This window comes from Aulostomus chinensis, chromosome 23 (assembly GCF_037954235.1).
Source record: "Aulostomus chinensis isolate RoL2024-O1b breed Wild chromosome 23, RoL_Achi_v1.0, whole genome shotgun sequence".
In the NCBI taxonomy this organism is placed as follows: Eukaryota; Metazoa; Chordata; class Actinopteri; order Syngnathiformes; family Aulostomidae; genus Aulostomus; species Aulostomus chinensis.
The window spans coordinates 13,187,071-13,200,296 of NC_141342.1; the positions used below are offsets into that span (position 1 = coordinate 13,187,071).

Here is a 13,226-nt window from a genome sequence, read left to right on the forward strand (position 1 = left end):
GGAACGTCGGATGACCCAAAAAAATAAAAATAAAAAATAAATAAAAATAGAGAAAGATAAAAAGAGAACATAATATTTGTTTCAGTGATGCTAAGTCAGGCTGTTTGTGTTAGGATGCATTTCAAAAGTGAAATTAAGTGATTAATTTTTCTCAGAAGACCCTAAATGATCCCTGGGGGGAGTTCATTGTAAGAACCCCAGGGGTAAGTCCATGCTAAGAAAAAATATATCAGTAGTCATTGATTAGAATGTCATATTTTTTATTTTCTGACAGACAAAGTCATTTCTTCATGGGGTGAATCACTGCTGTCCTTTGACTCTAGCTCCATTGTACCCATATATGGCTACAACGAACTTTTCAGAAAATGTTTTTTTGTGTCTCTCGCCTCTTGCCGACTTAAATGAAAACCAGCTGATGTTGAAGGCATGCAACTTAAAGATGACATCATTCCTAATCAATCTCTCCCTCTCACCAGTTCAGCGTTCTGATGTTTACTCTCGAAGTCACTTACCATGAAAGATACAAGGCACGAGAATGTAATGTTAGCTAACTGACACAGCTGGGAGTGTGTACATAAACATGTTTGCTTCAGTCATGGGTTGATAAGTTGGTATGTTTCGCACAGCAAATTCAACTGGACAAATCCAGATAAAGGAAAATATAATTACTGGTCTGCTATGCTGCTCAAACTTGCACACTAGCAAGCAAAGCTCACTTACACGGACGATGTCATGGAGGAAGTCTCTACAGTGCATGCAACAAAAGTCACCAACTACATCGAAACACTTCAATCAATAGTTCCCCGATAGTTAAGTGCTTTGTTTCAGTGAGAATTCAACCTGAATGATTCTTTAATGCTTCCATTAAAATGTTTGCTTAGTCAGTCAAACCATTACACAAAAAGTCTGCTGATCCACCTGTCAGGTGGAATCGACTCTCGCTGGATGCTTTCCTCACATCAATCTTTGAGCAAACGTGAGATTGACAGGTTGAGTATACTGACTGTTTAAAGATCAGCACTTAAAAATCTGCAATATGTTTATTGACTTCTAAAAAAAGGCACACAAAAACAAACACCTCACCTCATTGAAACGCGACACCAGGTCCTCCACAGCATTACTTCGCTGAACATTCTGGGTGGGCATGTTGGGTGCTGACAGTGAGGCCTTGAGGTTTGGGTGGCGTTTGGTTTGATACTCCGGGCTGGCCAGGTCACGAGTGAGGAAACAGAGGTAGTCCAAGGGAAAGACCTGAAAAAAAACACACAGTAAAGAGAAGAAATGATGAATGAAACTATATAACAGGATAAAGACTGATTATAGACTAGAATTACAACTGGATCAGAAACATTCTCTTCTGTTTTAGTTCCTCTCACCCGTTGGTAGAGCTGTTGCTCTTGCTCAGTGAGGATGCAGGCAATCTCTTCCGGGAACTGAACAAAGTGTCGCAACTCTGCCAGCTCTTTACTGATCCCGCTGACATTGGGAGGAAGAGAGCTGCTGCTGGTCATACTGCTGGCCAGCTGACGCTCTGGATAGATGGATGAAGAGACACAACAAGAGACACAATGGGTTTAACATACTTTTTTTTTTTTTTTTTAACATGACATAGCATCATCTAGTTAGTAGCACATATTTTAGGTGAACAGTATAAATTCAGCACCACTGTAGCATTCAGCATAAATATGGATGTGAGAGAAGTAGAAATCTAATCATGATTCAGGTAACACTTTTATAGTGATAGCTTTGACGCCATATTGCCTCTGAAGCTACCTTTGTTATGAACGTCATTGCATCAATGAAATTTGTTTTCCCCAGAAATAAACCGGATTATCTCGGGATCATACACACTCTATTTCTTTCTACTGGCTAAGGGAAGCCTGCACAACTCACCCACTTCATTTAAAACATCATTGATCACATGCCAGCTCCTGTGTTTAGATTTCAGTCAGATCCATTAGTCTGTCTGTTTACACACATATGCAAACACACTCATCTCTGCTACCAAAGAACTAATGGACAGTTGCTACAATGGTGCTGAAGCTGCCAGGTAGACATACTGTACATTGATGGGATGAATGCCACATAAACAGTCCTTAACGGCTAAAGGAATTTTCCATTTGAGGCACTCTTTGACAACTGTCCAGTAGTTTGTGGGGCTGACCGCTGCTAATTGGCAAATGCAGTATTTTTTTTGTGTTATCAATTAAGAAGTGTCATGCCTGTGAATAATGTGTTTTTCTCTTCTTTATCTGCGCTATATGGTAGAGCTGTCAGTGAAGCAGTTTGCTGCAACAAATTAATGAGTTATACAATGTTTATAGCACCATCAAGGAAAGAGATATAGATCCAATAGACTAAATTACGCATATTCTCTCTGATGATTGTTAGCCATCACCAAGATTGAAACCTTCAAGACTGCCACACTCAGACAATTTCATACACATGCAATATGGAGACACACACATCGAGGGTGTTCCCAGTAACCCTTGAGATGTTCAACAAGTAGTCATGGCAACAGCAGCGCCAGCTCCACAGGCACAAAACTTGCTTATTTACACTGATTTGTGGATCCAGCCTCACAGCTTCTATAATGAACTGTACATGTGTGTGTGTGTGTGTGTGTGTGTGTGTGCGTGCGTGCGTGCTTGTGTGTGTGTATGTGTGTGTATTGACACAAACGGTAGAGCTTAAGAGGCAGGTGATGACAACGAAAGGGGGGAAAAAAGAATCTCAACTGGAGAAGAGGACAAAGCAGCAGCAGGACAAGGTCGTTTGAGCAAAGAAAAGCTGAGTGAATAATTCAAACAAGCAAAAGGAGAAAAGAAAGGCAAAGACATGAGGGAAAACAGAAGAGCAGAAGCGAGATGGGGCGAGAGGCCAGTTAGACATAAGTTGGAATGGACAGAAGGGATCAATTAAGTAATTGGAAATATTTTTACTTGAAACTACCGAGCCGTTTCGCATGATCAATCAGGGTTACTGAGACAGCAGAATTCAGTAACTACCTCAAATTAAATCCTTAATTCATAGTTATTTCATAATAGAAAACTGGAGCACATTTTCAATAAAACTTTTGCATCAAATAAATACTGATCAAAAATTTGACCACTGAAAAAAGGGGGATGTTTTCCTGGAAGCACATTCCCTGTTTTTAAAAAGATCTTCACACCTTAGATTTGAATACAACACAGCTTCTTTTTTTTCTCCACGATATCCATCTGCCTCCAATGATTCAAAACAATAAGTTGATATCAAATATTTATATTGAATATCAAATCAGAAAAGGGTGGCAGAATATTAATAAGAACGCATTGGTTTTCATGTGGTCCGTTTACTGAACGGTGTCGACCAGCAATCCTTTTGAAGTGGAAAATAGGCCGCTTCAAATTAGTGATATGAATTTCATGACCATGCAGTGCCCTAAATCATTCATTTATTCATCCTTTACACTGGGAAACACATATGCAAACCATGGTGTCTGAGGAGGTGGAGACTCATCTGGAGGTTGTCAGAGATTCTGAGGAATTAATTAGAATTTATTGATGCAGATTTCCAAACCGTAAGATGGTAACCATCAGAAATAATAACAGCAACTAGACAATTAGAATGTTTTATGTGTGTTCATTTATCAAAAGGGATAAGTAAACAATTTTATTATTTCTAAATCCAAGGAAAACATTTTCATCAACCCGTATTTTGTCACAAAGTTGATTAATTTAAAATTACGTCCTGACTAAACATGTACACAATGTTCTTTATCATGGCTCACTCCTAATAAACTACTGCCTGGAAAGCTTCACACAGACCGCACAGCAATCTTCCATGCCAAGTGTAAAGTCGGATAAATACTAAGGTTGATTTCTGGATGAAGGTAAGTGTATCTAATGTAATCTGCTGTGAACCCATGAGAGAAAGCCCTCTGACCTGTTACTGATTCTGAGCATGAGTTGGAGAAACATCGATGAGTAATATTGAATAAATAACCCTCCTGCTGTGAGACTGACAGAACATGAAGCCGGAATAATTGGCCGTGTGCCTGTGATTTTCATGCACAGGTTTACTCACCTGCAAGCTGAGAATGTATAGCCTTTGGCTGTGTATGCATGTGTGTATCCTTGTTGTGGAGAGTTTTCCAAATGCAGTGAAAGACAAAACAGATTGGCTGTACATCCTTTTTAACCATTTGCATGATATTTCCCTTGTTGTGGCCAAGCTTTAGAGGACAAAACACCCCCAGATGACTTGAATCGTTGGGTTTTAAGGTGAAGGCTTTTATCAAGGTTAAGGTTAGGACAGTATTAAGCCAAGGATTATAGCTGAAAGACGCCGGTGATGTGTGCTATGCCTTACATCAGCGTGTAGCTAGGTGTTTAAGCAATCATACTGGTTCAGTTTGTCTTTTAGCCCTGTCTCTTGTGCTGACAAGAAAGAAACATTGAAAGTAGACTCTGTACCCAGCCAACTGCACAAAAACGTGTGAACACTGCTCTCACGCATGTTTAGAGCTGATGACAACTTCCCTGCTAGAGTATGTAGGGCACCTAAACAGGTGCAGCACAAACAGCCTGAGTCAAAGGGCTGTTAAAAAGAAGCCTTTTGAACCTATAAATAGCAGCATACGACATTCAAAACATCATTTGTGGAATCCCAAACCTGAGTTGGGATAATAAACACACTTGCATATTCTCATTTTTATCCTTACCATACTTTGTTTTGGCTCTGGGGAGGGTCCTCGGGGCACATCCATGCCCACAGATGATAAAACTGTCGCCGTATTTTCAACCAGAAATGTAAAAAAACAGACTTTTTTTTCTGAATTTCCCAGAGGAAATTGGTCTTTTTACAAATCAAAATTTCGTAAAATGTATTAACAATCTCCATCTGAACTGCATCTACTACTCTCTACTAGCTTGTTTGTCAGACACTTGCAGGCAAACAACATGCAAATCAAAGACATGACATGCACACACGCTTACAAAAACAGTATAAAAGCAAACAAACATATAATAAAGAGCTTCTGAACCCATAATTCACACAAATGAAACACACAGCAGCACCAAAGGAATAAGCACTGATCTGTCTAACTGCTGACAAGTTATCAGGGTGTTTCTCTTGTGGATTTGATATACACACTCTCAAACACACGTGTGTATGATTACAGTTAATATGAATGTAGGTTCTCCTGACCTGTCTTTGTTAGAGGGGAGGACTACAACAAAACCTGAAAAAAAAAAGAAAAAAAAAAGAAAAAAGACATTTGGACCCACAGAGCAAAAGATTCCCAGATCTGAAACCACAGGCTGAATGGAGCACCACATTCTGAAAACAGAACAACATTTTGTAAATTTTGAGATTTAAAAGAGCACGCAGTCTCAAATTTTGGCAGACAATATAAGATCAACCTGCTCTACAAGCCCATTCAATATGTGCTGGAATACACACTTAACCCATGCTAAGTTAGTTCAGCGTCTCACTATAACGTCACAATAACTTAATATAAATTAGGAAAACCCATCAATCATTCTACGTGGTTTTGTTTTCAATTGTCATCGTAACTTTAGAGGGTAAACAAACCCGTAGCCTTGAGACATTCTTTTTGAGGGTCAATTCAATGTGAAGTCAGCCGGTGACTTTGAAATTCTCAACTGTCCTGCTGTCACGTTTCTGGTGTGAAGGGGTCACAATGTACATCAGTTCCGCACATATAGTTGCTGCACGACTGCTGCGTTGAATATTTAAATTGAATATCAGCCTTTTTGTTTTGTTTGCTGCTGTTTATTTCTGACTTACGAACAGCACCAGCGCATTCATGAGTAATGTGAATATGCCAGTTAACAGACCTTTGAGACACAGCTGATACAACATATATTCAAGACAAAAATAACAAAAAAAAGAAGCCCTGAATCACGTTCTGTGAGCTATGAACATTGTTGCGAGCACACGAAGCAGCAATGACAACACTGACTAAGAACTGGGCTACTATAAGAACATTTACATCTAAAATACAATAGAATCACCTACCAAGAGAGTAAAGATGGACACCAAAAGTGGGACCCTGTGTTTGGCAACAAGTAGGAAACAGAGAAAAAATATTCCCTGATCAGGATTCTTCCATTTTCAAGATGAGCAAACACTGATATTCCCCCAAATTCCCTCACAAAGCCTGCAACATTGATTTGGGTAATACTATATATTATGAAGATTATTATAAAGGGTTAAGCTACCCTTTTGATATGAATTGAGCCTACCTGAATCCCATGAAAAATGTTTATTGCTTATGTCATCAATAAAAACACTTGATCTAAGTTGAAATGCAACACATCTACTCACTGATCAGCTTGAAGTCCATTCTGTGGGAGTGCTTCATGATTGCTAGATACAGCTGGCTGCTCTGCCTCCCACACTGTCAGCTCAGTGCCGAGGTGACCAGGGTACACTTGTCCACATTGGAGTCCTGATGCAGCTGCTCTCACTCTCTTTCTGTCTGTCTTACTTTCTTTTTCTCTCTCTCCTTTTTTATTCCATTTTCAACATAAATCTTCCAATGTGCACTTGCTCTCTGTAGCTCACTTGGTTGTCGTCCCCTTGTGTCTGCCTCATCAGCAAACACTCTTTAACGTGCTCTTTCCTTAACTACTCTCTCTCTCTCTCTCTCGCTCCCTCCCGCCCACTCTTCCTTGACACCACACATAGTTCACAGCCCTGTGCTAGAGTTAGACCAACCAGACCACCCCACTGCACGAGCACACATATAGGCAGAGTCATAATTCATACACACAGTATATGGGAAGGCTACAGACACAACTCACAAGGGATGGCAATATAGCTGCACAAAAAAAAAAAAACCTTCTCTTGTCTCTTTGGGAAATTGAATTTTTCATTGCCTTTCGTTAATTGGTTGTTTAGTTTGTCTATTGGCAGGATTACACAAAACCAAACAAGTTGATTCAAAAACTGGTGGAGGGGATGAGCATTTGTCAATGAAGAACCCATTAACTTTTGGGGAAGATCCAGATCTAGAAGCAGATCCGGGAATTTTATTTTTTCCACTTTTATTAACATAGCAAGAGAGTGCATCTTAAAATGGCAGGAATATATTACAACATGATTATTGCAGATCTCGATAAAGTTTGGCCAGGCATTGGCCTTGGTGGAGGTCTGTGGTCCCTGGGGTTTTGGTAGTACTTTAGACGGTCTGGTAAAACACAGTTACATGCCAGCACTGTGGAGACTTTGGAGTCTCCTGACCTATTATCATTCCGCTATAGTAGGGAAGAAAAAAAAACGGTCTGGCTTGTCTGTGTTTCTGTAAACCAATCATAATCAAAGTGACGGTGCCTTTGCAAAATAACATATGGGGACACGACGCTCTGGGCATTAAAGTTGTTTATATATTCATATTAGTTTTATATCTTCACAAATATTCACCAAACAGTCCCCAAAGACCTGACCTTTTGTATGATCCAAAGTCTTGTTAAAATTTTCCGTTTCCAGAGTATAGATAGCTACCAGCTTCCTAGCTTGGACAAAGTTGTTCCATATATGGAGGGGGGCTTAGAAAACACCCAGGAGGTGGAAGTGACAGAATTTTCATGGGCATTTAAAATAATAATGAATAATTTGAAAGATTACTGATGACCTGATGAAAAACAATTGTTGCTTTGACAACAAATAACACAAAACAAACTGTACTTTCGATGTAAGAGATAGCCCTACATATCTTGAACAGAAACAATGAGGTATTAAACAATAAGTGTTTAAATTGTTTTAGCTCTCTTTTGAGAAGGTACATTAAATTACTAGGTACTCTATTGTTTTGAAGCAAACAAAAACAGCTATATATGTAGTACATACAGTAGCACATATGGTTTACATAAATATGAAACCTATTTTTTTATTTCTCACGTTATCAAATGCTGCAATCCAGTTTAAGAACTTTCACATCTGTGTATTTTTAGCAATTCTATGGCTGTGTAAACAATGTGTAATCCTTGAGACTTCCCCTCACTATGATTCCCCACCATATTTGCTGTCAATGGGTCTTAAATGTTGGCAGGCAACACAATGTACGATAATGACTGAAAGGAAGACAGACAAATTAAGAGGGGAAGAAAAAAAAGGGAAAAAAACATATATTGAGCTGGAAGGATGGCAGCCTATTACTGAGCTCCCTACTTCCTTTACAGCACCACAGTAAATTGTGTTACAAAGGAAATGAGCTCATGAAAGGATTCAAACTGCCCCATTTATATTTCACCAGAATATGGATAAATCTTACTGGGTTTCAGTTAAGTTTACTTTATAATTTAATGTCTGCAGCAAGGGTTTATATTTTGATAATCAAGAATTGAATGCGAAAGGAGGTTTGTGTGGCTTTAGTTTCTTCAGTTTTTATTTCTTGTTTCACCTGTATTGTCCTCTTTAAAAAAAAAAAAAAGACTGGTTGGGTCTTGTATGAAAAGATGTGTTTTTTGCAACCTCGACCTCTCAAATGCAATCAGACCAACAGAAAATGTTTGATAATCTAACTGAATGGACATTGAATGATGTTTTGGTTTCTTCGTAGATATGAAATGTCGTAGAAACTTAAAGCAAGCTGAAGTTGACACTTACTTTTTTTGGGCGCCGATTCAGCAAACTAAAACAATAGCACATGAATCTGATTTTCACCCATTTTTTTCATACAAAAGCCACAGAATTGACATTGAAGGAAACTTAAGTAAATGGCTAAAAACGCCTTCACTAGAAGCCTTGAACATCAAGGTGACATTTAGTGGGCAAGCATCAGGCTTGGTACATTTCAGAGACAAGCTCCGTGAAACAAAAACAATTACCAAAATGATGGGCATTGATTTATAGTCCCTCTATTTCTATTTCTCTGTGTTCAAGCAGTGTGCACACACAGTAACATTTCCATCACTTTAAAGGTCATTACATTAAATTACAGTATATTTATTTCCTGGAGACAAGCCACTACTTTCCTAACCCTAAACTTACCTCAAACCAAGTCTTCGCCCTACAATGTCATGATTTACATTATCGGGACTTGCCTTCTGCACTGAAATGGGAGGCATGTTGCTATAATGCATCTAGGCTAACAGATTTATGTCCCTCCTCCTCATAACATGCGTAATACAAGAACACACACACACACACAAACACCTTGACCTCACCCTCGTCCTACCCTGCTGACAGTTTTTCCAAAGCCAGTATTTTTCTTTGAGGGTTTCAGTCGTATATTCTCACAACAACCATACTGATCCACACCTGTGACGTATAATTTATCAAATCCAAAGCACACCTTCTGACCTGCCAATCGAAGCAACAGATGTATAACCATTCACATGCAGCAGTGGATGCAGAAATTATTTCAAAATATTAGTGTGGGTGTTGCATGTGAAAAGGTTGAGATAAACAATCAGCCTCCAACCGCTCACGTTTGAACTCAACGAATATGACAAGGCTGACCAGGCGATTACCCTGGTAATCCTTGAAATCTTCTGGTCCAGAGCCACTGATGAAGTTTGCTCAGTTGCACTTCCAGCCCCCTTTTATCACCACTTCAGATGTAGGATCAATAGCTCTTAGGGCCGAGAATATTAATAATACATGCAAGCTCATTTACGTTACCTAAGAAAAGAATTCAATACAGTGCCTGCAATGATTTACTCAGATACAAGATAATACTAGTCAATTTTAAGGAAAGATTTAAAAATAAAATATTTCTTCTATGGTTGACCGAGAACATTTAGAATGAGTCATTCAGATATTGATTCAGAATATTTCAAATACAGTAGTACAAGCCTACTCTTTTGTAGAGAACATCATAAAAGTACAACTCTGAGATTATAGTGACTCTGACTCCTTGAATTAAATAATTAGAGCAAGAGAAAAAAAAGCATCCCTTTTCTTTTTCTTTCATACAAAGGCAAAGGAGAGATGGATGCATTGGACACAGAACACTAAGCCAACCAATGGAAGCAACACAAACACAGCCCTCAGCATAAATATAGAAAAGAAATGCTTTGATTTCAAGAAGAAGTGGATCACTTCAACAGACAGTGCTGGTAGACTCCAGTATGTCAAGATATTGCAAACAGCTAAATAAATACACTTAAACAATTCAAATCAAGGCAAATTAAACAACTTAGCTTAAGAACTTGAAAATAAAAGCTAAATAGGGCACAAATGCCATAAATGGTCAGAAAGCAACAACATTGTCCAAAATTAAATCAGATATTCCTCAAGTACAATGGAAATTAACTGCTATCTGATAATCAATTTCCCAAACAATGGGACAAACAATGTCATTTTGAATACTTGTATCATGCTTTACCCCTTCAAAAGCCACTCCTTTAAGTTTATCAAGTGAATGAAAGCATATAAAAAGGCCAAAAATAAAGAATGATTCCATGTTAAGGGGGCATTGTCCACTCTGGTGGTAAGATACTGATTTCTGATACACTGAATGTTGGATCAGCCATACGGCCATTGGCCGGTGTTACTCCTGTCTGTGAAGGCGGATCGGAAACGGAAAACTTGTTTTCAAACACAGTGATTTGGCTGTGGATCTAAGTCTGCCAGAGTAATTTCATACTTTCATGTTTCAAATCTGGACAGCTTCGACTCTGGCTAAGAGAGACAAAGTAGAGAATATCAGACTGGAAGTCGCTCAGGGTGTGTGTGTGTGTGTGTGTGTGTGTGTGTGTGTGTGTGTGCGCGCGCACGCGTGTTTGGTCCTAGTGCTGCCAAGAGTGCTGTGTAGAACAGAACAGTGTGTCATGTTGAAGATATGCAGTGTGTGTTCGAGTGTATGTGTGTGTGTGTGTGTGTGTGTGTGTGTGTGTGTGTGTGTGTGTGTGTGTGCGCGCTTCTGCAACCCTGTCTGACCAAAACATAACTATTGTTATTAATATGATTATCAATCAAGCAGGTAACTGAAAAGGAAATATAAAAATTTACATTTTTCAGTCCTTCTGTGCATGAGTGTGTGTGTGTGTGTGTGTGTGTGTGTGTGTGTGTGTGTGTGTGTGTGTGTGTCAGTGTGTGTGTGTGTGCCTCCTTGATCTTGCCAGAGACAGCCTGTCCCCTGGCCAACTGCCAGTGGAAATTAATGTCAGGATCAGCTTACATTTAAGTCATACGTAACATCATTGTAGAGAAGTTGGACAGACAGTTACCAGCTGAGAAACTGACCAACTCCAGTAACTGAATGATGAAGTCATGTGAAGACTAACGGAGAGAAAGAAGGGGATATGAAAGCTAGAATGATTCGAATTTCATCGTTTTAAAGCTCATGAAGGATGCAGATTTTATCTTTCATGAGGAAAGAAGTTAGAAATGATCTTTAAATGTCAAAAAATGTTCCCTGCACATGCGAGGGACAGAATCAGCACCAACTCCATAAAAAGCACAATCCAACAGTATATTAGGTACATGTTCGAGTAAGCTGGTTACTTAGAAAAAATAATTCAAATAAATTAGGAAATATCAAGCTATCGAAGCAGAGCGTTTCAAAAGGAGCACTTCAAGTATGTTTGAAATGCATATAGCCTCTGCTCAGATGTTAGGATATAAACCCGGTGAGTGCATGAGTGTCCCCTGTGATGTCAGGAGGCTTTTATTCTTCCTGTATTTCTTACACCACTTCAGAGTTGTGCATATATGATCTAGAGAAGGAGGCAGCAACGGTCTGAGAGAGACAGAGGACAGCAGGAGCAACAAAGACAAGAGAAAGAAGGAAAAGGGCAAACACCAAGATGAACAACAAATGTTGCTCTACCGACTTGAACATCGCTGTAGGTAAGGAAGCGTGTGGGAAAAGAGTAGAGAGGAAGACAGCAGTGGACCACAGGGGAATAGCAAGAGGCTTTTTTTCCTCAGATCAACCAAGGAAAGGCCCTCTGCCCAAAGGCCCTGCTACAACTTAAACCTTGTCTAGATATTAGCACAATGTTGGTTTCTAATTGGGAGAATAAAATAAAATGAACCCTGGGGGCGGCATGACTCAGCTGTTGAGTGGCCGTTTAACAACCGAAGGGTTGCTGGTTCGATCCCCACTTCCCCCGGTGACCATGTCCAAGTATCCTTGAGCAAGATACCGAGTCCCTAATTGCTCCTGGTGGCCCTGCGGCAGACTGACATTTTCATTTGGCAACACAATGGTGCTGCACTCGCTGTAACACCCACCTTTCAGCATGGCTTGACTATTGCAGACCTGGGTGAAAGAGCAGGGCAAAGCAGAACGGGCACCAAGAGCAACGGTGGCTTCTAGCAGGGCTCCAGTTAGAAGGGAACACACCGATGTTCGTTTGCTGCAAGCACGATAAAACCTGAAAAATAAGAAAGGGTGGAAGTGAGCGATGATGCCCAGTTTACATCATGAAACACAGACCAGCAAAGATGGCCTCTGCATTCTAGCTGTCGTCAGATGTGCGAGCTAAATATTTCATGCGCGAACCAAAACTTTCAGCGGGTATAGTTTACAATAGTCTGTACTTTTTTTTTTTTTTAAACAACTAACAGAAACTGCTGATAAGCTTTATTTATTTCAAGTGCTAACACACAAATTTACAGCATTCCGACTTGGCAGTGTTGCCAAGTGTTTACTCAAGTAAGAATTTTGTGTCTCTAATGTGCACTAATCTCCTCTATATGTTGGGGAATTGTTAGGAGCAGGCGCAACAGAATATTTTAGCATAAGCATAAGCAGAAAGTATATCAGACAAAAATGAGTCAAACCTAGGTGGATCTGATGAATGACGACACCAGGGACCGAGACAAGGGTTCTGATCTGGTCGGGCTGCACTGGCACTGGCTGAGTGAAATGGCCAGCAGGAACCCCTGAGGCAGACACATCCAGGGCAAGGGAGCAGGAGCTTTTTGGCAGGATGAATCAGGTTACGTTCCTCTCTGTCTTCTACATAGTTGGTAACCTGCGAAGGATGTCAAACACAAATGTTTCACAAAAGGGGGAAACAAAAACTCACAAAAAATATTTAGTTGACTTCTGTCAGATCTCCACAGAAGGAAAAAAATGTCACAAATTAGAAGAAATTCCAGACTCCAGAAAACAAGAGGAACTGCATTTAATTAAAAAAAAAAATCACAAAATGCCAAGTATTCTTTGTATTCCAAAGCATTCTTTGTCAATCTATTTTGCACCTCAGGGCCACTGTATGTATTTCACCTTTCAAACTGTTAAATTACAGCTTTTCCACAGA

The 13,226-nt window shown here is 39.6% G+C and overlaps 1 protein-coding gene across 2 annotated transcripts in view; it reads right to left on the bottom strand.

Moving 5' to 3' along the window:
- Positions 1–13,226, bottom strand: part of plce1 (phospholipase C, epsilon 1) — a 79,017-nt gene that overhangs the window by 28,263 nt on the left and 37,528 nt on the right. For both annotated transcript variants that reach the window (XM_086195309.1, XM_086195308.1), the window contains exons 7-10: positions 12,745–12,938; positions 12,193–12,335; positions 1,377–1,531; positions 1,079–1,251 (exon numbers count right to left, since the gene is read on the bottom strand). In XM_086195309.1, coding sequence (XP_086051435.1) covers positions 1,079–1,251; positions 1,377–1,531; positions 12,193–12,335; positions 12,745–12,938 — 665 coding nt within the window. The remainder of the gene's footprint in view (positions 1–1,078; positions 1,252–1,376; positions 1,532–12,192; positions 12,336–12,744; positions 12,939–13,226) is intronic.